The 23,954-nt window shown below is 54.9% G+C and overlaps 8 protein-coding genes across 8 annotated transcripts; 4 read left to right on the top strand and 4 right to left on the bottom strand.

The window, feature by feature from the left end:
- Positions 1–3: 3 nt before the first annotated feature.
- On the bottom strand, positions 4–1,428 carry MAM_02211 (Arginine biosynthesis protein ArgJ; the record flags this gene model as incomplete). Its single annotated transcript, XM_040821010.1, has 2 exons — positions 4–919; positions 1,013–1,428. The coding sequence occupies 2 exons, from the start codon at positions 1,426–1,428 to the stop codon at positions 4–6; spliced, it is 1,332 nt and encodes a 443-aa protein (XP_040681353.1).
- Positions 1,429–2,710: 1,282 nt separating this feature from the next.
- MAM_02210 (translation initiation factor eIF2B delta subunit) lies at positions 2,711–4,187 on the top strand (the record flags this gene model as incomplete). Its single annotated transcript, XM_040821009.1, has 2 exons — positions 2,711–3,280; positions 3,372–4,187. 2 exons carry the CDS (start codon positions 2,711–2,713, stop codon positions 4,185–4,187), a joined length of 1,386 nt encoding a protein of 461 aa, XP_040681352.1.
- Positions 4,188–4,553: 366 nt separating this feature from the next.
- MAM_02209 (uncharacterized protein) lies at positions 4,554–4,760 on the top strand (the record flags this gene model as incomplete). Its single annotated transcript, XM_040821008.1, has 1 exon — positions 4,554–4,760. One exon carries the CDS (start codon positions 4,554–4,556, stop codon positions 4,758–4,760), a length of 207 nt encoding a protein of 68 aa, XP_040681351.1.
- Positions 4,761–5,283: 523 nt separating this feature from the next.
- On the bottom strand, positions 5,284–10,750 carry MAM_02208 (Neutral zinc metallopeptidase; the record flags this gene model as incomplete). The annotated part of the gene is made up of 3 exons (XM_040821007.1): positions 5,284–5,470; positions 5,531–7,686; positions 7,742–10,750. The coding sequence occupies 3 exons, from the start codon at positions 10,748–10,750 to the stop codon at positions 5,284–5,286; spliced, it is 5,352 nt and encodes a 1,783-aa protein (XP_040681350.1).
- A 2,038-nt stretch (positions 10,751–12,788) lies between these two features.
- MAM_02207 (Kinase phosphorylation domain protein) lies at positions 12,789–13,584 on the bottom strand (the record flags this gene model as incomplete). The annotated part of the gene is made up of 2 exons (XM_040821006.1): positions 12,789–13,081; positions 13,197–13,584. The coding sequence occupies 2 exons, from the start codon at positions 13,582–13,584 to the stop codon at positions 12,789–12,791; spliced, it is 681 nt and encodes a 226-aa protein (XP_040681349.1).
- Positions 13,585–13,920: 336 nt separating this feature from the next.
- MAM_02206 (Mediator complex, subunit Med6) lies at positions 13,921–14,977 on the top strand (the record flags this gene model as incomplete). Its single annotated transcript, XM_040821005.1, has 2 exons — positions 13,921–14,352; positions 14,456–14,977. 2 exons carry the CDS (start codon positions 13,921–13,923, stop codon positions 14,975–14,977), a joined length of 954 nt encoding a protein of 317 aa, XP_040681348.1.
- A 258-nt stretch (positions 14,978–15,235) lies between these two features.
- Positions 15,236–18,886, bottom strand: MAM_02205 (DEAH-box RNA helicase; the record flags this gene model as incomplete). Its single annotated transcript, XM_040821004.1, has 1 exon — positions 15,236–18,886. One exon carries the CDS (start codon positions 18,884–18,886, stop codon positions 15,236–15,238), a length of 3,651 nt encoding a protein of 1,216 aa, XP_040681347.1.
- A 2,174-nt stretch (positions 18,887–21,060) lies between these two features.
- Positions 21,061–23,635, top strand: MAM_02204 (PAS-associated; the record flags this gene model as incomplete). The annotated part of the gene is made up of 3 exons (XM_040821003.1): positions 21,061–21,128; positions 21,189–22,080; positions 22,142–23,635. The coding sequence occupies 3 exons, from the start codon at positions 21,061–21,063 to the stop codon at positions 23,633–23,635; spliced, it is 2,454 nt and encodes an 817-aa protein (XP_040681346.1).
- Positions 23,636–23,954: the final 319 nt, after the last annotated feature.

The raw sequence follows: 23,954 nt of genomic DNA, 5'->3' as shown, positions 1-23,954 counted from the left end.
CACTCAGGTCCGGTAATCCCCATTGATGGTAACGTAGTCGTGGCTCAAATCGCAAGTCCAGTGCACGGCACTCTCCCTACCAGTGCCCAGGCTCACTAGAATCTCCAAGTCTTCCATCTCGAGAATCTCGCTCGCGCGCTTCTCGTCAACGACCTCGGGCTCGCCATTGACCAGCAGCTTGAGCTCGTCGGACCCGTCGGTGGGGATGAATGAAACGCTCGTCTTCTCGGGGACAATCTCGGGGACCTGGTTCGCCGGCTGCCCGGGCCTGGAGATGAGCGAGTAGCCCGCCGCGCACAGAATGCGGCCCCAGTTGGCGTCTCTGCCGTACAGCGCAGTCTTGACCAGCGGCGAGAGGGCAATGGCTCGGGCAACCTGCTGGGCCGACTCTTCCGAGGCACTCTTGACCACACGAATGGTGACAAACTTGGTGGCGCCCTCGCCGTCGCGGACAATGTACTTGGCTAGATCGGTGGCAAAGTCGGTCAGCACCGTCTGGAGGGCTTGGTAGTCGGGTGAGTGTTGGGAGGACACGGGGATGCCGCCCGCAGCACCGTTTGCCAACAGAGCGACGGTGTCGTTGGTAGAGGTATCGCCGTCGACGGTGATGGAGTTGAAGGACTTGTCCACGGCGCGGCGAAGGAGGTCGGTCGTGATGCCGGGGGCAATGGGAGCATCTGTCGCCAGGATGGTCAGGAGGGTGGCCATGTTGGGCGCCAGCATGCCGGCGCCCTTGGTCATGCCCGCAATGCGGTATTCAACGCCCGGGGAACAGGGAAGCTCGAACGACCTGGACATGAGCTTTGGGAACGTGTCGGTCGTGCAAATGGCCGCTGCGCAATTGAGCCAGTCCTTGTGGGTGGCGCCAGCGCGATGGATGGCCAGGGGAATGTGGTCGACAATCTTTTGAATCGGCAACCTGCAGTCGAGGGATTTTTTTTTTTTCTCTCTGTCAACTCGGTCCCGATGGCAACAAGGCCAACCAACTGGCAGATCCATGGTGGCATCTCACCTCTGGCCAATGACCCCTGTGCTCATGACGATGGTTGAGTTCTCGCTTCCGACCCTCTGGTCCGTGGTCTCGGCCATTCTGGCGGCATCGTCAAGGCCTCCGATGCCGGTGACGGCGTTGGCATTGCCAGAGTTGACGACGACGCTTCGCAGCCCGGCATTGGACTTGCTCTGCAGCAACTTTCGGCTGAAGGTGACGGGAGCAGCCTGGAACTTGTTCTTGGTGAAGACGGCGGCGGCGGCACAGTCGCGGTCAGAGGTCACCAGGGCAATGTCGGGCTTGCTGCTATTTCCTGGCTTCACGCCGCAGAAGACGCCGGCTGCTGAGAAGCCCTTGGGATAGGTGCCTGAGGTGGGCACGTATTTTATCTTTTTGGCAGGGACGCCATTGGTGGAAAAAGCGCGAGAAAACCTCATCTTGGTGGGCGATGTGAAAGGTCAAGTCACGTCTGTGGCCGGACGGATAAGATGCGGATCATGATGGATGGCGCCTTCCCTGCGGGCCGCGAGTCTGCGACTCATATTTCTTGGGCCTCTTCGCGACATTGGCAGATTCAGCATCGCCACTTGAGCCTTGGCACGGCAATTGGGACATCTTGCGACGCTGTGATGTACGAACTCGCTCTGCCGCAGCTGTAATTGTTGCTATTCTACTCCGTATATGCATTCAATGTAAGTAGGCTGCGGTGAGCTTCTCGACGCACCGAACAACTTTTTTTGCGTGCATGCGTCTAAAAGTCAGGTCGCGTCTGCCTGGCTCGGCCAACCAATCAGAAGCTCAAGTTCCCCTGTCCCATCCGCAGGCCAGCTGGACCAGGCGTAGATTCCTTACATAAGCAAGTTGATCTGGAGCGTGCGCGTTTCGCCTATAAATTGTCGGCCTGCCCGCGTCGCTTTCAGACTTCTTTTCTCTTCTTTCCTCTCCATCCAAGTGCACGGGCGTTTTCCTTCTCCGTGAAGCGATAAGCTGAGGGAGGAATTTTGCTAGTTGAAAACTATAACAAAACCGCTCCTGTTTGATTTATTCGGGCAGGGAATTTTTGGAACACTTTATTGACCCTTTTCATGTCTTTCATTGCTGTTGGCCCGTTCGAGGCTGGCGTGAAGAAGGATGGGAGCAGGCCGGAGAGACGCGATGCGAAGAGGATGTTCTGTACGGGGAATGTCGAGAGGAAGCTGGCATCTTCAGACCAGGTCAAGCTGCCCGGCTGTGAACCGATGAGTCATGACTCCGAAGCCGAGCACCGCACGATGGAGACGGGGTTTGGTGGTCGCGATGCCCAGTAGTTCCGTTGGGTCGATGATGCTCGCTGATGTATGTACACGTCTCTGGTGTCGACGCTCCCAGCCCGCGATGCAAATGCCGCTCCGTGAATGCGAGGCGACCAAAGTGCTGGTGAGGAAATGTAAGAAGCACAAACCCGCTGGTGGTGCGCACAGCAAAATCCAAAATGAATGGCACAGTGAATGACTTTGCAGCTGCAAGTCGATTGCCATGATTATATAATGAATGCCGTGCAATTTGCGATGGTTTCCTGTTTTGGCGTAGGGTTTCCCTCCACCCCTCTGCTCGGCGCTGTGACTCGACTCAAAACTTTCACTCTCTCATCTCTCCAAACCATCCGCCTGCAGCGGCAGGCCAAATCAACGCTTCAGACACATCCAGGTCGCCTTGCGAAGAAATTCATCAACACACCCCATGGCTGCAGAGGGAGGCCAGCCCGCTCCTGCAGGCGACGCCGCCGTGGGCAAGGACTGCAAGGACGCCAAACTCCAAGGCCAACCTCGATCCACGCAACAAAAAGATCGAGCTGCGCCGGCACCCCCGGGCGCCCACGGCGAGAAGAAGCTATCCAATGCCGAGCTGAAGAAGAAGGCCAAGGAGGAAAAGGCCGCCAGGAGAGCCCAGGCAAAGGCCGCTCACGTAGCAGCAGCACCTGCCGGGCCTTCAGGAGCGCAAGACGCTGCTGGCGATGCGAAATCCGGCAAGGACAGGGCGAATACGAGCAACTCCAAGCAAGGCGGTCTTCCCTCGCCGACCTCTCAACGGTCTGCTTCGCGCTCTGTGCAGCCGCGCGTCGCCAAGGAGCTGGTGAAGCCCAGGATCCCGGAATGCTTCAGCCACTTGTCCATGGCGAGGAGGATAGCCATGACACGGGCAGACAAGGACGTGAGTCCGGTTGTGTTGGCGCTGGGCCAGCAGATGAGCACGTTTGCCATCGGCGACAGCACCACGAGGCTGGAGGCCACTCTCCTGGCGTTCAAAAAGGTACCTACCGGCCGCCCCAGGCATGTGTGGCCTTCTGCGTCCTGATTTCTTGATTTCTCCCAACCAGCCAAGTTTCCTGACAAAGGCCTAGGTCATCGATGCCTACACCACACCCCACAGCAGCACCTTCTCTCGCCACTTCACCTCGCACGTTCTCAACCCTCAAATCGAGTACCTTACCGCCTGTCGGCCAATGTGCTTCTCCATGGGCAACGCCATAAGGTGGCTCAAGCTCCAGATCAGCAAGATCGACATTGACCTGCCCGACGCCGATGCCAAAAGGGGCCTCTGCCAGGCCATTGACAACTTCATCCACGAGCGCATCGTCCTGGCCGACTTCGTCATCGTCAAGACTGCCGCCGACATGGTCGAAGACGGCCAAGTCATCCTGACCTATGCCCACCACAGGCTCGTCGAGCGCTCGCTCCTGCAGGCCAAGTCGGACGGGAAGCAGTTCAAAGTCATCCTTGTCGACGACCCCTTCGACCGCGTCGGCCTGGAGCACGCAAAGAAACTAGCCGCCGCCGGCATCCCCGTCACTTACGCCTCCGACATGGGCGCCCTGTGGTCCAACCTGCAAGAGGCCACCATTTTCTTCGCCGCCGCAGAGGCCATGTTCAGCAACGGCTCCATGTACGCCCACGCGGGCACCTGCGACATTGCCACCGCCGCGACGGACCTGGGCCTCCGCGTCGTGGCCCTCTGCGAAACAATCAACTTTACGGAGCGCGTGTCCATCGACTCGCTCACCTACAACGAGATCGATCCCGAGAGGAACACAGACAAGGAGTTCAGACTGCTGTTCGACACCACCAGGGATAAATTCATCTCCGTCGTCGTCACGGAGCTGGGCAACTCCTCGGCCATGTCTGTGCCCGCCATCCTCCGCAAGCTAGAGGAGCTGTAGACTAGACCGTTGTTAAAATATACAAAAAACCAAAAAACCAAAAAAAAAAGCGTCCAAATATATCCCCCAGACCCTTCCGCACCACATCGTCACGCACGACCTGTGCAAAAGTCCGCCCAGACATGGCCAAAGAAATCACTCTATATTCCATGCTCTAGCTTTCTCTCCCCCCTCCCCCCCTCCCCGTATGTACACGCAATCCCTCTCCGCCCGGCTCTCAGCCCAGTGTCGGTCCGCTGTTCAGTGAAGCCAGCCCGGCCGTGACCTCCCTACTGCAGGGCGGCAGCCGCCCCGCCCGCCTCCGCGGCCTCCCTCTCCGCCTTCCTCCTCCTCTTCTCGAGCAGGAACGCCTTGCGCTCGCCCAGCATGGCGCTCTGCTTGTCGTCGATGCCCTGCAGCCAGTGTCCGAAGGAGGCGCCGCCCAGGGCGTACGCCGGGTACGCCCACAGCGACGACTTGTTGAAGAAGGGGCGCATCTCGATCCCAACCTGCCAGAAGCGCACGGCGAGGCCTGCGTTGCACCCGGACGTCAGCGAGCTCCTTCCCTGCTGTGCACTGTACTGTACTGTGTGAGGGCGCCCCGGGGCGGGCGACGGCGATGCGTCTGGGGAGGGAAAACGGACCGAAGCAGCTCCAGAATGCGATGCGGTGGACCATGGTGCGCGAGGGGATTGATCGCGTGGGAGGATGCGGCGTGCAGATGGACCTGGGGCGGAATTGGTGGTTTGCTGCCGCTTGGTGGTGTGGTTGGGATGAGGTTGTCGCCGTGCGTGGTTGGACGGACGGAGCTTGGGTTCGATTTGCAGTCACGTGTGGAGTCACATGCGCTTCATCTCTGATGGCGCAGGACGACGAAACGACGCACCCGTTCGTCTCGGCCGCGAAAAGGGAAAAGGAAGACGGTTGGGGCGAACTTATCTCCTCCTAGAGTAACAGAAGTCTTATTATTACATGTACAGTTTGTCATGAAGTGCTTCCATGTGCAGCACAAAGTCTATCTATGCCATGAGTGCATGACGCCCGGCGTGGCCATGTCACGTGTACACAAATCTTTGTTACAGCGCCGAGCAAAACTACCTTTTAACCTAACCTGTTGTTATCCCGTCTGGCTTGCGTCGGGGGTATACGGAGGCGGCGGCGGCATTTCGGGTTGAGCAGAGGCCGCATTGGCCGGTAGTCGGGGAGGGTGTGGCGGCGGCGGCACGGCCGGGGCGTGTCCCGCGGCAGCGATTTGCGTGACTTTGGCTACCATCTTTGCCATGTATTGCTGGATAAACGACTCCCTGTTGGCTGTTAGTCACTGGAAGCTGGAGCCAACGGACATGTAGTTATGCATGGCTCACGTGTAGTAGCTGTGGTCCGAATTGTGTGGAGAGACGAGATTGTGAGCCAACTCGTGAGCCAGCACAACCCACCACCAGGTAGCAGCTTCGGCTTTCCCGCTTCCGCTCTGGACATGTGCAGAGTGTAATTGTAGAAAGAATCGGAAATTGCAGAATATGCTTCCTCCCGTGTTAAATGCAATGGTGCCCCCTGATTCGTCGTAGAATATGTGCAGAACCGAGGGCGACAACGAGTAGACGCTGCCAATCTCAACTAGTAGCGACGAGAAGGAATTGATGGGGCCTATGTTGGCCGACAGAAAGGTCGCTGCGTCTCCTTGCATGGATTTTGCTACGTAGACCTTCATTCCGTTGGAGGACTCTGCCGCAAATGATATGTGTTGTGCTGGAGTTTGATCGCAATACGTAGCTTGCTCCTTGACCTGGTTGACCTTGGGCTCGGAGAAGACGTGGTCAGATCCGTGGGCTCGGGTCGCTTGTACGGCGTTGAGGAGGTTTTGCTGCACCACAGCAGGACTGGTGACCCTCCCATCATCCTGCTGGGGCCGTCCGGTATCCTTTTCCTGCGCTCCGGTGGTCGAGCCAGTCCCGCCTTGCGTCGTGGTGTTGCCCATGAACTGTTCCAGCTGCGTCTTGGCATCATCCCTGGTTCCGTCTTGACTGTCGAATCCCAACCGGCGGCTGAGGTTCGAGAACAAACCACCGCCCTTCTTTGACTGCTGAGGGCTGTCCGCCGCGGCATCGTCCGGCGAACCCCACGCGCCCGGCATCGTCGGTTTGGCCGGCTGCTCTGGAGTGCGAGCCACTTGTCTGGCAGCCTCGGCTGCGCTGGGGAGTTCACGAATCTTGCTTTCGTCGGTTGCTTTCCCCTGTTGGGCCCAGTCCTGTTCCCGTTCCTGAATCCTCCTTTGCTCTTCTTGTAGCGCTTTCCGTCTCTCCTCTTCCGCAATTCTTGCCTCGGCAGCTTTGGCACGGAGGATGCGGTCCACGTTGTAACCGCGTGCCCGGAGACCAAAGAGGTCCAGAGCGAGGAATGGTTCGAAGAACAGGTAGGCCTGCTGGTTTGGGCGGTTCAACAGCATTTGGCACACGGCCTGACCAACTTGATACATATCCGGCTGGCCGTCGTCGGCGACGTACAGAACCCACGCTCGGTCCTCGTAAGCACCAGCCGCGGAGCGCTTCTCCGTGTGTGATTGCCGCTGCCCTTTCAATGTACGGCGCAGGGCCACTGAGCGGACCATCTCTACGCGCAAGTTCTTCTCGAGCCACTTGGCGTCGTGCTTGACGGCATCACGTCGATAGCTTGCGTACTCAAAGAGAAATATCTTTGACCTCTCTACAACACGCTTCCGCAGTTGTTCTGCTTTTTTCTGCTTGGCTGTGTGAGGGCCAATCCGCACGTCCTCCTGGACGACACTGCTGAGCTTCTCAGCGCCGAGTTGGAGATAGAATGTTTCCAGGGCGTCCTCTTCTGGAGCGCAAACTAGGTAGTCCTTGAACAGCCGATAGCTGATAATATCATCCACGACTACAATGCGACTGGCCGAGGCCAGCTGATACTGTTTGATTGGTGCTTCAACCTCATCCAGGTCTATCAAATCGCCTTTGTTTGCGGGCGCCATTTCCTTGTACGCGAGCAGACAAGGGGCAGTTTTTAGCTTCCGCCACAACTCCTTGTCACGATGAAGAGTGGATGATGCCTCGGCAAGAGATTTGAGGAGATCCATATATCTCTCTGGGCTTTGCAGCACGCTGAGCAGCCTTGCAGGCTCGGCGCACGTCATATGTGCGACTTCAGGCTTGGTAGGCTCACTCTTTGCTCCGCAGTGAAACAGAAACGAGTTCGCTTCCTGACCAAAGTCGACAAAGTCGAAGATGTCGCCATAAGTGGCAGATTTCCCCAGATATGCCTGAGATGGACTGACGTATGATACCTTTTGACTAGACGATGTAGATGAGCGAACAATGCTTGGCCTTGAGGCTGGCACAATGGGAGCGTTTCGGAGCTTGACCAGGCTGTTTTCGCGGACTTCCGTGATTCGAGAGGCAAAGTAGCTGAATAAAGTGGTGGCGGATTGGCGGTCTTTGGGCGGGCTGGTCAAAAGACGGTTGACGCAGTCGACCATTGGCGGATCTCGGGCAACACCGAATTTCTACGGCTTGTTAACACCCATTTCGGCGAAGACGGCTAGGAAAGGGGGCTCTTACATTTGCGTGGTCGTGGAGGTCTCTCTTGAAGATGTGGAAACCAAGAACTGCAGCCCTCTCGTTGGTGAAACATGCTGAAGGTGCGACAAGTTGCGTGCTGCCTTGCAGGGGAAGAATGGCTTTGCGGGCCTCACTCATATTAAACACTCCGTACCGGTTAATGTGATGGTTTGCAATGAAGTAGGTCATGGAAGAAGTGCGCAGTGCCTCATCCTTGGAGGCCATCATTTCCACAAGTTCTGGCACCGAGGGAAACGCCCGTAATCCAAGCGCAGTCAAGAACCTCCCCTCAGGACTGCTGGCACGAAAGCTACCAGGAGGACCTGGCCACTGCAGAATAGGGAGTCTGAGAGCACGGAGAGCCTCTTTGGGTTCAAAAAGCTCACACACTTGGTATAGTGATTTCGTAGCCTCTGTTGGTTCCATTCCCTTGGGCCCTGCTTCGGCAGGGCAGAATCTTGTTTCTCTCAACTTCTTCAGGTCATCAGAGGGGATGTCGTTTTGCACTGAGGCCAAGTACTTGATAAGCTCCATGTGGCTCCATCTCTTCTGCCTGCTGTCGCCCGAGTGAGCCAGCAGTCGTGTGAAGATGGTTTCCAAATCAACTGTCTTTCGCACACCGACTGCTGCCAAAAACTTATCCTTGACCTTTTCACAGCCTTGAATGACGGGCAAGTCGTCAAATAACTTTACAGACGAGAAGAATGATTCCCCAGGTCGTTTCAAGCTGAGCTTGGTTGGTATTACCGCATGACCCTGAACCAGCGCGGCCAAAGTTGCCTTGTCCTTGCTGGAGAGTGTATCCCAGCTCTTGGAAAGAATGACCAGCACTTGTACGGCAAATCTCGAGGATTTTGTCACGCTCTCTTCGTCTGGTCTATTGTTTGTCGTTTCCAACAAGTAGCGGAACCAAGGCAAAACTTGTAGGGGTTCCCAACCCAGAGCCTGCAGTTCCGAATGGTGAGTGTTGGCCGTGAGGGGAAAAGGGACGGTTGTCGGTGGTGTTGGCATATGCGCCGGAATGGTGCTTGGACTCAGGTAATTACTGATGCTGCCAAGTGCGACAATGTCGCCCTGAGATTCTTCATCACCCATCGTCGCGACAGCAACCTCCAGCAATGCGGCTCTGCTGCCAGGATCGAGTTCGCCGCTCACACTCTTCTTTCCTGCCCAGGAGATGAACTTGATCATTTGAGATTTACTCAGAGCTTTTGCTTCAAGCTCCTTCTTGACATCAGTAACCGTAATGTGAGAGACAAGGTCAAAATCTATTAACTTCCTGACAAACGGGGAGCTCTTCATCTCTTCCGGGATAACAGGGATACTCTCCACAAAACCATTGAGTTCATCCGATCCGAGGCGAACCTGTGTGGTCTGTAGCACGCCTTGGTTAGAGAACATTTCGATAGACGCCTTGTTGAAACATGTCCAAAAGGCCTCCTCCATGATCTGAGCGACTTGACTGCTGGGTGTCGAGTCACTGAATGTGAAAGTATTTAGAATATGGAGGGCCTCGGGCATAAACTTGGACATGGCCGCGCCAGAGAATTTCTTGCCATGTTCGATGGCTGTTTGCATACTGCGACTCAGGTCGCTCATTTCATTAGAGAATGCCAACCTAGTCACAATTCCAGCGGCTCGAAGGAGCTCTACATTCCAGGTCCTGACCCATCTTGCGTTGAGATCAATGGCTTCTCTCTCCACGGTTGGGATGACCGATGGTGCTGAGACATGCATCCCAGCACCAGTTGTCTGCATGGTTGGAAATCCAATAAAAATACGGCCACCCGGTTTCTTATTTGGCAGAACAGAAGCGAACACATCTGTAGCTTTCCCAAAGGCGGCATCAGCAGCCGAGCTCCCAGACGCCACAGTCTCGTCGTACGACGCTGTGAGGACAGAAATCTTGGTTGTTTTGGGGGGAAGCTTCTTCGTAGCTCTCTCGAGTTCAGACGCAAAAGCCGACGATACATTGGATCGTATGGCGGCGGAAGTGGTGCTCAGGAATATTGAAGACGGAATCAGTTTAGTGACGTCCTCGGCGATCTGCGGCTGCACGAGGTTGTCCTCGCTCTGCGCCTTTGAGCGCAATCCAGATTGCGAAGCAGTCGCAGTGAGCCGTGCGAAAAAAGACCGAAGAGATGAGGCCTCGTTTGAAACGTATGTGTCGGCGTTCTTGGCGTTCGAGGCTGTAGTTCGCGGTTTCCAGCCGATGACACTCATGTATGAGGCATCAATTTGGGTCCGGGTCCGGTCGACACCAATGACCTTCATGAGACCTTCTTTCGTCCTCGCTTCCAGGTCTCGAGGCAATGTTAGGTCTGCGGGAGGGGATGACTTCTTCTTCAGGGAGAGTATTTGATAGTCGTCGATCCAAAATTCAATATTTTGCAGGGCCACAAACGTCAAGCTGGTGGCCAGAAACTGACAAACTGAGAGCAGATTCGGCAAAGGGGTCGTTGTATTCCTGTAATCTAATACAAAAGCAGTGTTCCTGCTCGCCTGTCCATCGGGTATATGAGACTTTTTAGTGAAGAGGGAATTGCCCTTCCAGTAGAAAGCCATGGCTTCGCTTCCGGAGCTCACAAATGGCTCTTCGCAGTCAGCAAAGACGCTATAGAACCCGACGCCGAATGCTCCGATCTTGGTCTCGTCGGGGTTACCCTCAGCAATCCTCTTCAACCGACCCCAGTCAGTTCTCGTAAACGGCTGGCCATCATTCTGCACGACCAGGCGGCGTAGTGTATGGTTCGCTAGGGCGTGTTTCAGCAATTCGGATCGACTCGTCGCGTTGGGCACGGGGACTTGGATCGAAGGAATTGTCTCCCACTTCACAATGACGGTCGTGGCTTGTGCATCAGCAGCGTTTTGGATAAGTTCTCGAAGGGTAGTCCATTCGCCAGAATACCTGGCCAGGACCTTGTCTATCAGAGCGCGGGTATCGACAGTGACTGCCTCCTCGTCTTCTCCGTCGCGCAGGGCTGCGGCGCGAAGGCTGGCGTAGTCCATGTCGATGCGGTGGGAATATATGTCTTGAGTATTAGATCATTGCGACTCGCAAACTCAATGTGGTCCACTGGTCTTGAGATTCGTACCGGACGACTCCGAAGTCGGTCAGTCCGGTGGCGAGATGCCAGGCAGAGCGAAGGTATCCGTTATCGGCCAACGTTGGCCAACCCCGGCTCCTGGAGCCAGTCAGTCTAGCAGAAACGTATGGAAAGATGGCAGAGCGCAAACGATGCTGGAGTAACAAGACAAAATCGCACGCTAGTGACGCACACGGGGATGAAGATGCGGGCGGCTGGCTGTTGGGAGGTGCTGTCGACTACGCTGTGCCTGTGCAGGCGTGCTGATGTGCTGCAGGGGGGTCGAGAATCGGGATGATGGAAGCCTGAAGGTGGCCAAGCCGAGTGGAGTGGTCGAGCTTCCAAGCTCCGTGTTGGTGGGTCCAACGACACGGCGCGCTCAACCTCGAATGCAACATGCTCGACATTACTCCGTACAATGCCCATGGTCCAATTGTCGACTCGTCATCCATTGGCTACCTGGCCCAAGGCATGCGCTGGCACGAGTGTACCACAAGTCCATCGCACGGCCTCTGACGTGGTGACCCCAAAGCCATCACCGCACCGCCCGGCGCCACGACGACACGCGAAACAGACAGGCATATTCTGCTCCGAGTAGGGCCAGTGCCAGAAGAACGAAAGCTCTCATGAACGCACAAAAGCATGCTGACTTTATCCGACCGGCAGAAACAGAACTCATCCTTTAGAAGCTCCGTTGAGGTGTCCGTACGGAGTACTTGGCGTGCCAATGACACCACCATGGGAGGGAAACAAAGCAGGGCAATCTACCCGATAGGTCCATCAATGAGGAGCCAACTGCTCCAGCTTGCCATGAGCCGGCCCGTTGCGGGACATTCAACACCTGCAAGAGTAGAGTAGGCGCTCTATGCTAGCCATATCCTTCACATCATCTCCATCGGACTATGTACAATATCAGCAGCGTTGTTTATAGCCTGCATGGCATGCTTGGGGCCTCAGGCCAAGCCAGCATGCTTTATTGCTTCATCCTCATCCTTGTGGATATGGATTTCCATGCTCGCTGTTGCGTTTTGAGCACCTTTGGACCGTCCGTCGGTGGCAATTGTTGGAAAGTTCCGTCGCAGCAGAGAGGCATACTTTCGCTTTCGAACATGGCGCTTTGGCTTTAAAGACTGGCCGAAATGGAGGGGTCTCTTGCGTAGGAATTGAAGCTACAGGAATTGCCATTGAACTGGGTCTCTGGGCCTTATCTACACAGCTTGTATGCAGGCTTTAGATGAGGATCAAGAAGCGTGCCATTATCATGTGCGTGTTTGGCACTCGGCTGGGGTATGATGGTTCATATTAAATTTTTTTGTTTTCTATTCTTTTCAGGGCGTTGGCGAAGCGGCTGATGACTCACAGAACTATCCCAATCATAGTCTGTCATGTCGTGTACATGGTTCAGCGGGGATATCCTGGCCCTATGCTGGCGGGAATTGTTCCCAGCGTCTTTACCCAGGGAGCTACTCATATTTCTATAACGGTTGGGTGCATAACGTGCCTGAGACCATTCGCTCCAACTTTTGACGCTGCCTTTGCGGTAAAGAGCAGAGGCGCTTGTGTGCTAGCGAAGGACGAGGCTCCTACTATTACAAACTCGAGGCACTCAGAAGCGTGGAGCAAAGTGCGATTGACCACCAACAATTCGGCCACCTGGCGGCCATCTCAAGGCGCGGATGGAGGCCACGCGTTTGTATATACCCTGCTAGGGCCTATCTTGTGGCCAAGAAAAAGCCGTCGTGGCAGCTGAATCATGTCGCGCCGTACATGAGCAGGGACCGACGTGTTGATGGTCGGGGTCGTCTAATAGTCGGTACAACGATGGAAGCATCGTCCGATTACGAAAGAGAAACCCAACACCGGAGGCGTAGGAACGTAATGAAGGTAGAAAAGGCAGTCCGTCCGATTACCACAAAGCAGGCACCCGAGCATTTTGGTGTAGGTTCAATTGCCAAACACGGTCAAGCCATCTCCCATTCGGTTGCTTGAATCGCATATCCGTCATCTCCAGTCGTCTTGTCGTGCTGGCCGTGGGCTCCGGCTGCGCTCAAGGTAATGATCCCTGCCCCTACCCACTTGTCGCCGCCGTCTGTCCCTGGCATCAATGTCTCGATCCTCACGGCGATTAAACCGTCTGTCGCGACTTCGGCTTCGATTCCTCTCTGGCCGAGGTCGCGTCTCGTCGTCTCGATCACGCTCATGTCTATCGCGGCTCCGATGTCGCCTTGACTCACGATCTCGACTACGCCTTCTCCTGCGCCTGTCAGCCTCCTGGTGGCCATCCCTGTCCCGGCTTCTGCTCCGATGCCGTCGTTTCGCCCTCCTCTCCTCATCTTGTCTTCGAGATGACTCCCGTCTGGCCCTTTCACCGCCATCACCGCCAAGCGATGGTCCACTCCTGGCCCCTATTTGCCTCTGTTGGCCAACGTCGACCGCATTGGCACCAGTCGTCTTCCTTTGTGGTATCGGCAGCCCTAGCGTCCGAGCAATCGCATCCTCCTCGGCCTCCTTTATCCTTCGCAGCTCCTCTTTACGTTCTCTTGCTAGTCGCTCCTCGTCTGTCTCTGCCGAATCGGCAGGCGCGGCGTCGGCCTTTGCGTACCAGTTTAGATCTTTGCCCTTTTGCCATCGACCGACGGGTGCTTTCAGACTGTGGCCTAGGTAGTTCTCGCGGTGGGACGAACTGGCGACGTCGTCCCAGGAGAAGGTGGCGCCGCCGCGGGAGCCTGTTTTGCGAATCGTGTTTAGAAGATCCATTTCTCCTGCTGGGACTGGGCGTGCCGATGCTTGCAGGTTGGAGATGGGGAGAAGAGGGGGAGACAGTGGAAGGAGGGAGCTGGAGAAGTTGAAAACGACGTCGTCGGAAACTTTGTCATCGCGCGCTTTGCTCCAAGCCCCACACCACTGGCAGGCCGCCCGATCCGCTGCACCCCCCCACCTCTCCTCTACCCCCACGTCTGCGTTGGCGGCGATCCCATCATCCCATGACTGACATCGATCCATTCACCTCGAAGCTCTCCTGGGCAGCCTCATTTTCTGATCCCAGCGCTCCGTTTCGACGGCCGCCCAGACGTTTGCACGCCCGCATCCGCCATGGACAAATCAAACGACCCTCCGCTAGACGAGATCCAATGGCGGTCTCCCCAAACCCTCGCCAGCATGGGCGGCCTGCACTCCAACACAATCCTCTTCTACTTTGCCGAGTCGCCCTTCTTCGAGCGCACGTCCAACAACGCCGTCATTACGAGCCAAGCCATGAACAACATCTCCATGTATCACTTTATTCAGACGCGCGAAGCATTCGAGGGCCGCTTGAAAACCATGTCGGGCCTGGAGTTTATCATCGGCGAGGAGCCAGCCGAGACGGGGCCGGGCATGGGCACCGGTGTCTGGGTGATTCGCAAGCAGACGCGGAGAAAGCGCTACCAGGAAGACGATGAGATCACGGTCCACGCGTCGTTTTTCGTCGTCGGCGAGAACATTTACATGGCGCCCACGTTGGCGGATATCCTGGCGTCGAGAATTGTATGAGAGCACCGCCCGGGAGAGGGAGAGAGAGATACCATACATGCCACGGGCATGACTCGGGAAAAGGCCGCATGCATCGAGCTCGCTGACCAGCACGCAGATGACGATATCGTCGGCCATTTCGAAGGCCCTCCCCGCGGCAGAGAGCGTGCGCAAATGGCGCCCAGCACTGGGCCACGCGTACCAGCTCCCCGCGAACCAAGCGGCCGCCTGCCGGGCCAAGGGCCAAGACTCGAAGGAGGACACGCCCGTGCCGGACACCACGGCCAAGCCTGCTGCCGCCGCGGCACAAAAGAGCGACGAGGTCTCGATGGAGAGGGCCGCCGAGGAGGCCTTCATGGCGCACATGCGACACGGCGGCGAGTACATTGACGAAAACGCCATCACGGGACGGCCGGGAGAGTTCCATCTCTCGTCGACGGGCAGGAAGGTGGTCGTGCCTCTGCCCAAGAAGGCGCCTGACGGCGTCGGCGCTATGAACGGCCCGGCAGCCATCAGCACAAAGGTTGATGCGAAGAAGGATGGGAAGTCGGCGCGGACGCCCAAGTCTGCGTCAACGCCCGGCAAAACGAAGAGGAGAAGGAGCAAGATGAGTGCTGCTAATACCCCCGTCGCCACGTAGGCGTAGGCTGTTTCACTGGCAGTGTGGCTTGTCTGCTGGCCGGAGGATGTGTTTTTTGTTTTAATTTTTTTCTCCCAAGTATGCCTAGAATTGATACCCTGCATCGCTGATGGATAGACTTGAATACATGGTAACGATTTCCACACTCCCCATCTGTTCGTAGTTGTTGATCCAGTCTATGATTGTCACAAGGTCGACGAGTGCAAAAATCGCGCAAATCTGTAAAAATACGCTGCCGTATATTCAACATACCAGCTGCTACTCTACGGTCCATCCTTTCCCGGGAACTTTTCTCTGCTTGACCTTCTTCGCGGGTAACGGCCAGCCCTGCCCTCCTGTGTTTTCTGCTCTCAGATAAGGGATGACCCAGCACTCTCTGGTCATGGACCCTTCTCCCGACGCACCGGGAGGCTTCACCTCTTTGATGGGCTTGCCGTAGCTGAGCAACGGTGTTCCCTTGGCCAGTCCTGATAACTGCTCACCCGTTACGTCTGTGAGGGCGTGCATACGTGTCTTGGGCTTCTTGGAGGGATCCGCGCCGGACGGGGTAGATCGTTGCAAGTAAGAGTAGACAATGTATTCGGGACACTCTTGGACACTGCGGTGAGCGAGCGGCGATGTAGGGTGGATGTAGACCAGGCTGTCATGTTCAGGCCCTTGGACGGCGTGGAGGGGGGCAAGAGGGAGGTACGGCACATCGATTGCTCGCTTGGGTTTTCGATATCGTTCAGGAGGTGCGGGGGCCAGGTCGGCTCGGATTGCAACTTGGTCAACGAAACCTGCTGCAGCCATTTGCTTCAGGGCGCTGACTTGTTTTGGTGTCGGCGGATCCAGCCTGTCTTGAAACTTGAGGTTTGCAAACGAAGGTATGTTGTTCCGTAGAAGCTCTGTGATCTGTTTCCTCAGCTGTTGGATTTCCTTCAGAACCTTGAACCGGACAAAATGCTTCTCACACCAGTCTTCCGTGGGTTCGTGCGCAAACTCGCCGACTACCTGCAGAAGCTTGATGGCATCTGATGCATCGTCCAGGAAGCAAAAGTTTCTGTGGACCTCGTCGAACACCCGACGCACATTGGCCTGCCGGTCCTCAGCAATTACATCGGCTGTTGTGCGGATCTCGACTTCATTCTTGGCCGTCAGTGCAGGGATTGCCTGAGCCTCCGGGAGGAAGACTTCAGCAGCGGAGAGGCCAGCAACCAACGCAATCGTGTAGGGAAGGCAGTCGTGTGCATGGCCGACTAGTAGAATCCTTGCAAATCGGGGTGCAAGTGGAAAGAGAGATATTGTCTTGCCGATTTGTGTGATTTCGCCAGACGGTGATAGAGCGGACAGGTATGTGAGGAGTTTCTCGGCCTCGGCAAGACTTTGTCTTTCCGGCGGCGTTGGGAAGGGAAAGTTGACGACATTTTGAAGATTCATGGACTTGAGCTGTAGTACAATTCCCTCAACTGGCATACGAAGAAGCTCGGGGTCTGCAAACTGCCGAAAGTCTCGCTCGTATACCGCCGAGGAGTATAGCCGGTAGCAATGGCCAGGTCCAGTTCGACCAGCACGGCCAGACCGTTGATTTGCACTGGCTTTACTGATCCAGCCTATTTCGTAGCTCTGGACACCGCTTTGGCGATCATATTGTCGCTCCTTGGACCGGCCACAGTCGAAGACAAACCTCGTTCCAGGGATGGTCAAACTGGTTTCCGCAACGTTGGTGGCTAGGATAATCTGACGTGTGCCCTCCGGCGCGGGCTCAAACACCCGGAGCTGGTCTCGCGTTGGTAACAATGAGTACAGCGGCAGAATCTGGATTTTGAGTGGTGCCGCTTCTTGGTCCTCTTCAATTTGGAACTCCTCTCCGTCTTCCTCATCGTCCGATGGCAAGCCTCCGCTTTCATCCCCATAATCATCAATATCACCAAATTCAACGTCTTCAACCTCCATCGGGGCCTCGCTTGCCGATATCTTCACTTTAGGGCCCTCTCCTGAAGCCATGCCTCCAAAAGCCGTTTTCAGCCTCTTGCCCAGTTGTAGTATTTCATTGCGTCCCGTAAGAAACACCAGAAACCCGCCCGGAGGGAGCTTTCGATGACCCCGAGTAATTTTTCTGAATGCCTCTTCGACATAATCATGATGGGTCTTCCGTGCAAAGTGGATGGTAACTGGGTGTTGTCGCCCTTCAACCTCGAGCACAGGCGGCGGCGTAGGAAACAGCGACGAGTTCATTGTTAAGTCCTCTATTCTGAGAGTAGCAGACATGATGATGAGCTTCAGGGGTTTGATTGCGGAATCCTCCTCTGAGAGTTCAGTGCGAAGCTTAATTACACGACTTAGCATACCAATTAAGATGTCAGTATTGACGCTTCTTTCATGGGCCTCGTCAATGATAATGGCCGAGTATTTTCGCAACGTGATGTCTTGAGCAATTTCTCTGAGCAAAACGCCATCTGTCAAAAACTTGATCGCAGTCTTGTCGGTCACTGTGCCCTCGAAACGAATCTGATATGCCACTGACCCAGAATGGTCGCCGAGCTCGTCCGCTACTCTTCGAGACATGGATACCGCAGCAACTCGTCTCGGTTGTGTGACAGCAACCATTCCTGGGGTTGGCGAGTCGGGAGAGCCATAGCCCGCTTCATAGAGAAATTGGGGGATTTGCGTAGTTTTGCCCGAACCAGTGGCGCCGCAGATAACGACAATATCATTATTGTGAATGGCCTCCATTAATCGCTGTTCCTCTGAAACCACTGGCAGTTTCATGCGCGCTTCTTGTATTTCTGGTGACCTTGTTACAGTTACGCTGTAAGCCTTTCTTGAATCATTCTCGGTAGGCTGGAGCTCCAGGGGAAGAGGATCCTGTTCTGGTGCTCTGGGAACGAAATTTCTAGGTTTCGATACCACTAACGGGCCTTCACTGGCGTCGATTGGTTTGTAGCCCAGAGCCTCGTTTCGCTGCAGAAGCGCCCAAGCTTTGAACGCAGAGGACCGTTGCGCAGGCTGTCCAGCGTCATCATCCGTTTCGCTTCCACCATACTCTTCATCCCCGTCACTATTGTCACTGCTCTCTTCGCCAGATGCTGAGCCATCATCAGCTTGGCTCTCCTTGCTTCCCTCATGAGCTTCAGGCTTACTGTCCTCATCTGGTTGGGTGACATTCTTTTTCGGCGTCTCATGATCGCTGTCAAAGCCACTCCACTCGTCATATTCGGGCTCGTTCAGCTGCATAATCTTGATAGCTTCGACAGGTGTTTTTGTCTTGATGCCTCCCCGTTTCTGCTTCTTCTTGATGACTGGCCTGCCTGCATCGTCTTGTTCCAACGGTCGCTTCAAGCCGGATCCAACGCTCTTTGTGGCATTTGTGAGAGGGTTCGCCGCCAGTGATGGCTTTGGTGTTTCCGAAGGCAAAGTTGACGATGTGGTGAAGGGATCAACTATGGCTTGGGGGGATTGTGCCGTATTGATCTCGTCCGAGTCGCTTCCGTCTTCAGCTCCCACTGTTGGCTGCTTTCTCTTCTCGAAAAGAATCTCGTCGTCCCCAGCTAGCCCAGCCCTTGACTCCCTCAAGACTCGCGACAGCGCTTGCTTCTTTGTTTCTTTTCCTTGCCCCAGCGAGCGACTGCTAGAAAACAGCGACGTGTCGATGCGGCGTGCGGCGAGTTTGGCAAGGAGCTCTCTGTTTTCGTCTTTTCGCAGTTTGTTGTCAATGTATTTCTCGAGCCGCTTCGCCTTTTTGCCGCTGACTTTGACTCCATCCTGTCGCAATTCCGCCTTTATTTGGGCCTTTTTTTCCTGCCGCACAGCCTGTGCTGCTGGGAGAAGCTCCAGGTTGGTGTCGTGTACTTCGTGCTGGGCATTATTTTTGGCCTGCTGTCTAGCAAGCACCTTGTGCTTCCTCTGACGGGGTACAAACTTGACCATGATGCTCTACCTATGCAATGGTCGTGCCATGGTGCTGAATTGTGCGCAATCGTACTGCTGCTTCACCACGGCCACGAGTGGCACGTTCCTTGACCAAGCCATTATGTCTTTGGAAATTTTGTCCTGGGCATCTTTGTGTCACGACTCACCGCCAACATCTCGATCCGCTTTAGGGCTAGCGCGGGGTTGGCTCATCCGTCGCACCCGCGCTACCCGGAAGCACTCTTTGGGCTCGGCTTGGAGTCAACCGACTCAACCTCTTCATCAACAACCCGACTCAAGATATGGCACAGCCGGTGGAAGTAAAGGAAGATTTATTTCCTGTGCCCAGTCGACAAGTATCAGGCACCGTCAGTGGTGTTAAAACCGATGTCGTCTCTTTGCATTTCTCCGATAGACTCATGGTGACCATAAGCCAGGATGGTCGGCTGGCACAATGGGTGAGTTCACCTTTGCTCAATGCTGACTACCAGCGAGTCAGGTCTAATTTCTCCATCACAGGTTCAAGTTCCCCTGGTAGGCTCGTCTGCTGGTGCTGTGGAAATGATACTACCCAGCGGGGGCCACGGGCTTCTTCCGTCAACTCATCTTACGCCGACGACGCTGTTTGGAGGGGGCGGCGAGGATCGAGAGACTCTTGGCCACCTCTATGCCGCTCAGATTGCCAGCCACTTATCGCGTAAATATCCCGATGACAGGAGGACACTAGTACTTGGACTGGGTCTGGCGAAATATGATGCCGAGCGGGAAACATTCTTCGACCTGTTTGAGCTAGCTCAGAAGATTCTGTAACGCCACCGATCAGCAACTTGTACACCGGGTGCGCCGTGGCGCCATTATGCCTTCCGACACACATCATCGCATCATTCCGTCGGGACAAAAAGCGCCACGGAGTATGAAATGAAGAGTTACACTACAGAAATAATCTAAGACTTTCTTCTCACACAGGCCTTTGTCTGATGGCAATGCTTTGCTTGTTCGATTCCAGCCCCTTGTGACACATGGAAAGTGGTTCCGGTGGCGAAAAATATGACCGAGCACGGCCAATACCGTTCAATGGATGGAGTGTTGCTGTGGTTGTTGTCTCTAGTAGGACTCACATGATTGGTAAATTTTCGACCGTTGTCGTTGTTGGTTTGGTGCGAACAGTTGTGGCTGATATGACAGAACAGGCCCATTGTCCACCGATGACGGAACGCCGACCTTGATCGTATTACGAGTCCTGGCGCTGGAACGCTTCTAGACACCTGCGGTCAATATACTCCGTACTATGTTGAGAATTCTCAAATGCTCGAGTTTCTCTCTCTGCTAGTGCTACGAGCTGGACCAATACCTGGGCATTCAGCAACTGATATCGATGCTCCGGTCTGTAGGGCTGAGTTGCTAAAGCTGCCCGCGGAGCTGCCCCTTTCGTTCCCTGATGAGGCCTCCAAATGAAAAAATCTGGGCCTTTGTTCTCACGAATGCCTGCCCGCGTGTCCCCAGGGCATCGGGGCCTGTCCAACTTAAAAACAAAGAGCTCGGGACGGAGTAAAATTAACACCAAATTAACTGCCCAGGCAGGTTGGAGAAGCCATGACGACGAACCGGAGCTGACACCGGATGCCTGGGTCGTGGCCTCGGCTAATGATGGGTCGATAAGAGAAGGGAAAGCAGGCATAGGCCAACGTTTGCTGCTGGGTGATACGGGCGATGACAGGTCACTTTGACACACTTTTCTTTTGATAGAAAAAGGTCAGCGAGACACCAACGTGTGACCTTTAAAAAAAAGCAAATCTTGCATCGCCGCTCACCAACAGCTTGGGCCAAAAGAAAGCCATGTGGCAACTACCCGGCCACAACAACATGGGGGAGGTTTCGATCGACCAAACATACATATTATTCCGATTGCAAGTTCCATCGCGGTTCCCCAAGATCGTTTGGATGGTATTTTGGAGGGAACACAATAGATAATGAAGTTTGATAAATAGCTGACGTCGAAAAGATTCCTCCTGAGAAAGATTCGAGGATCTACCCTAACGTCATATTTCTTTCCCTTGAAGATTCGGAGCACCTTTTTCGTTTCGGACGAAGTTCACAAAAGCTGCCTCAAAGTGTACTTTCGAGCCAGAGATTGACAAGTGTGAACAAAAACTTGTGTGTGTTTCAGCTAGCATAATCGCCAACCAGCCAGCATGTCATCAGTCGTGGATATGACGAGCACATCGGACGCAGTGCCGCCCCTATCGCCAGCCTCTTCAAGGTACGTATGCATTCCCGAGTATTTATTGGTGTAACCCCGGCACATGGCTGATAGCCACAGTGACCTGAGCTTGGAAGAATCGGAACCCGAGTTGCCCGCAAAACCCTTGCCTGTGCCCCCAACATCCGGGTCGCCTATCAAATTTGTCAATGGGGATCCGGGACTCCCCCCGTTGCAACTAGCTGGTGGCTATCCCGACGGACTGGATCCGATTGCCGAAGAAGAATTGGACCCAGGCAGTTTTGACCTGGTGATGCCAGTCGAGCAGATTGGCAGCACCACTGGCAAGTACAAGTTGGAGAAGCGATCCGAATTACTCTTCTCGAGCCGTCACTTAGAGGCTATTTTCGACGACTCTGCCGAATTGCATTGCTTTTCCCAGTTTCTGTACAAATATCGGCCAGCATCAGTTCCACTCTTGACATACTTCTTGGAAGCGCTCAAGGCTCTGCGGGCAATCGAGTATAGCAACGCGGTATTGAGAAAGCTTGGACCATTGACTGATTTCGAATTCACCCACGAGTACTTCCAAGCTCATCCTACGACGAACCAAGAACTCAAGGCCAAAGCCAATGCTGCCTTTGACATTATGGCACGGGAGGATCTGCCCATGTACATCACAAATGTATGGATCGAAACCGTGTCCGTGTCTATCAGGCATAGGGTAATGGGTATGCCTAGCCACTCTTCGGAAGGTTTAGCCGAAGTCTTTTGTCTCACCGATCCGTCAAGACACGACAACCCCATTGTGTTCATGTCGGAGGAGTTCAACCGTACCACACAATACGGTGTAGACTATGTCGTTGGGAGAAACTGTCGCTTTCTTCAAGGGCCGTATACGAATCCATTCAGCGTGGCGCGTATCAGGGAGAAGGTGGAGAAGGGCATTGAACACTATGAGACCTTCTTGAACTATAGGCGTGATGGCTCTCCGTTCATGAACCTCGTTATGGTAAGAGGGGAAAAAAATGGTGTTAAGCCCGTGTTGGTAGACTAACTGGGATCATGTTTAGATTGCTCCTCTGTACGACAGCCGAGGAGCCATTCGATATTTTATCGGTGCTCAAGTTGATATATCGGGGCTTGCTATGGGCTGCCACGACCTCGCGGCTCTAAAGCGAGTTGCTGACGAAGACGAAAAGAGAGAGGCGGGAGAAAAGGTTCCAAGCCCCAGTAAAGACGAATTTACGCAGCTGGCCGAGATTTTGGGGACACGGGAGCTCGAAATAGTTCGGGACCGTGGCGGCGATATGCTTCGGCTTCCGCTTCAATCCAGTATGGGACTTCATCATGATGAGAAGATTGCCCTGACAAAGCCCAACGCCGATGGGTTGCGGGACAGTACAAAACATGGCCGCAACAGCTCCAAGAATCGAGTCATTCTGGGGACAAGCCCTGAACCACAAAACACGTTGCCCCCCTTGGGTGACACAATGAGACCCTTCAGTTCTCTAACAGCGGCGGCTCTTGCAGCAAGGCACAACGGCCGACTTACTGGTGTTTATGAGCACTACCTGCTGGCGAGGCCTTACCCATCACTGCGCATTCTCTTCACAAGCCCATCTATGCGCGTCCCGGGGATTCTCCAGTCGCCACTGCTTGACCGGATTGGCGGGTCGACTCGCATGCGAGATCAGCTTATTCAAGCCTTGGCGAATGGACAAGGAGTAACAGCCAAGGTGAAGTGGCTTACTGTCAACCACAGGAGACATGCCAACCGTCCGACGAGAAAGAGAAACCTAGGAGACCACCCCTTGGAAGCACACCTGCGCATTGATGATAATGATGACGACGCAAACGAGGACATGGGAAGATCACGATGGCTTCACTGCACCCCACTCACCGGCGCGAATGGCCGCGTTGGTGTCTGGATGATTGTAATCATAGATGAAGAGCCAGATCCCAGTAGCCAACCTCCGCACAACGTCGTCACTCCCGAGAGAGCGCGGCCAGATGGTGCCGTGTCGGACAGGTCGGTAAGTGGCCTGACGCCTCAACGCCCCAGCAATGGCGGCACATCCTTGGCGGCAACCAAGTTGCGTCCAAGGAGGTCGTCTGATACTCTTGGGGGTAATCCCGCCACGGCATCTGCTCGAAACGAGGACAAATCAGTGACCAAGTCGATCCACCAGCAACACTCGCTCAACACGCACCGATCACCGAAACCTACTCTCCAGACCCTGGGCGTGGCTGCACGGTTTTACAGCCCCGAGGCGCTGTCGCTTGCCACCCAAGCAGGTTCTTCGACCCAGCAACGAAGAGAAAGCAGCAGGAACTCCAGACCCCGTCACGAAGACGAGAGCTCAGATACCGAGCAGATCTGGCCCCTGCCGCCCTCTGGCTCTGCCGGAGCAAAGAGAAACCGTGAGACTGGCATCAGAGTTCCGTCAGTGATACGAGAGACGTCGTCAGAGCGAGCAGTGGTTTGGGGCAACAGGAGTGACGGGGACGCCGCCTCAATCACGAGCCTGAGCTCAGCATATACCGTCAGAATAGAGGAGGAATGACTTGCTGAGCGCTGGCGGAACAAAAACGGCGGCAGATCTTGCAGGTGAATATTGCATCTTCTTTTAAAGCCACAACCGAATCCACGATGTACTCTATTTTCCTTGCTCTACCTTTCTTTCCCCCCTTTTCTCTTTCTTTACTCCTTCGTCAAACTTTAGTCTTTTTGATGGGCAAGGTTTGGGCGGAAGCAGCGACACGAGCCCTCTTCCGCTCTCCTCCAACTCCACGAGACGGAATCACTCTACGGACAGGTTACACGCGGGAGAAGGCAGTGGCAGCACCAGGATTTCATTTGTATATTAGCAAACCATCAATCAA

This window comes from Metarhizium album (assembly GCF_000804445.1).
Source record: "Metarhizium album ARSEF 1941 chromosome Unknown scaffold_3, whole genome shotgun sequence".
NCBI classification, from domain to species: Eukaryota; Fungi; Ascomycota; class Sordariomycetes; order Hypocreales; family Clavicipitaceae; genus Metarhizium; species Metarhizium album.
Note: the sequence above shows the minus strand (reverse complement) of the source record. Positions and strands in the feature narration are given on the sequence as shown.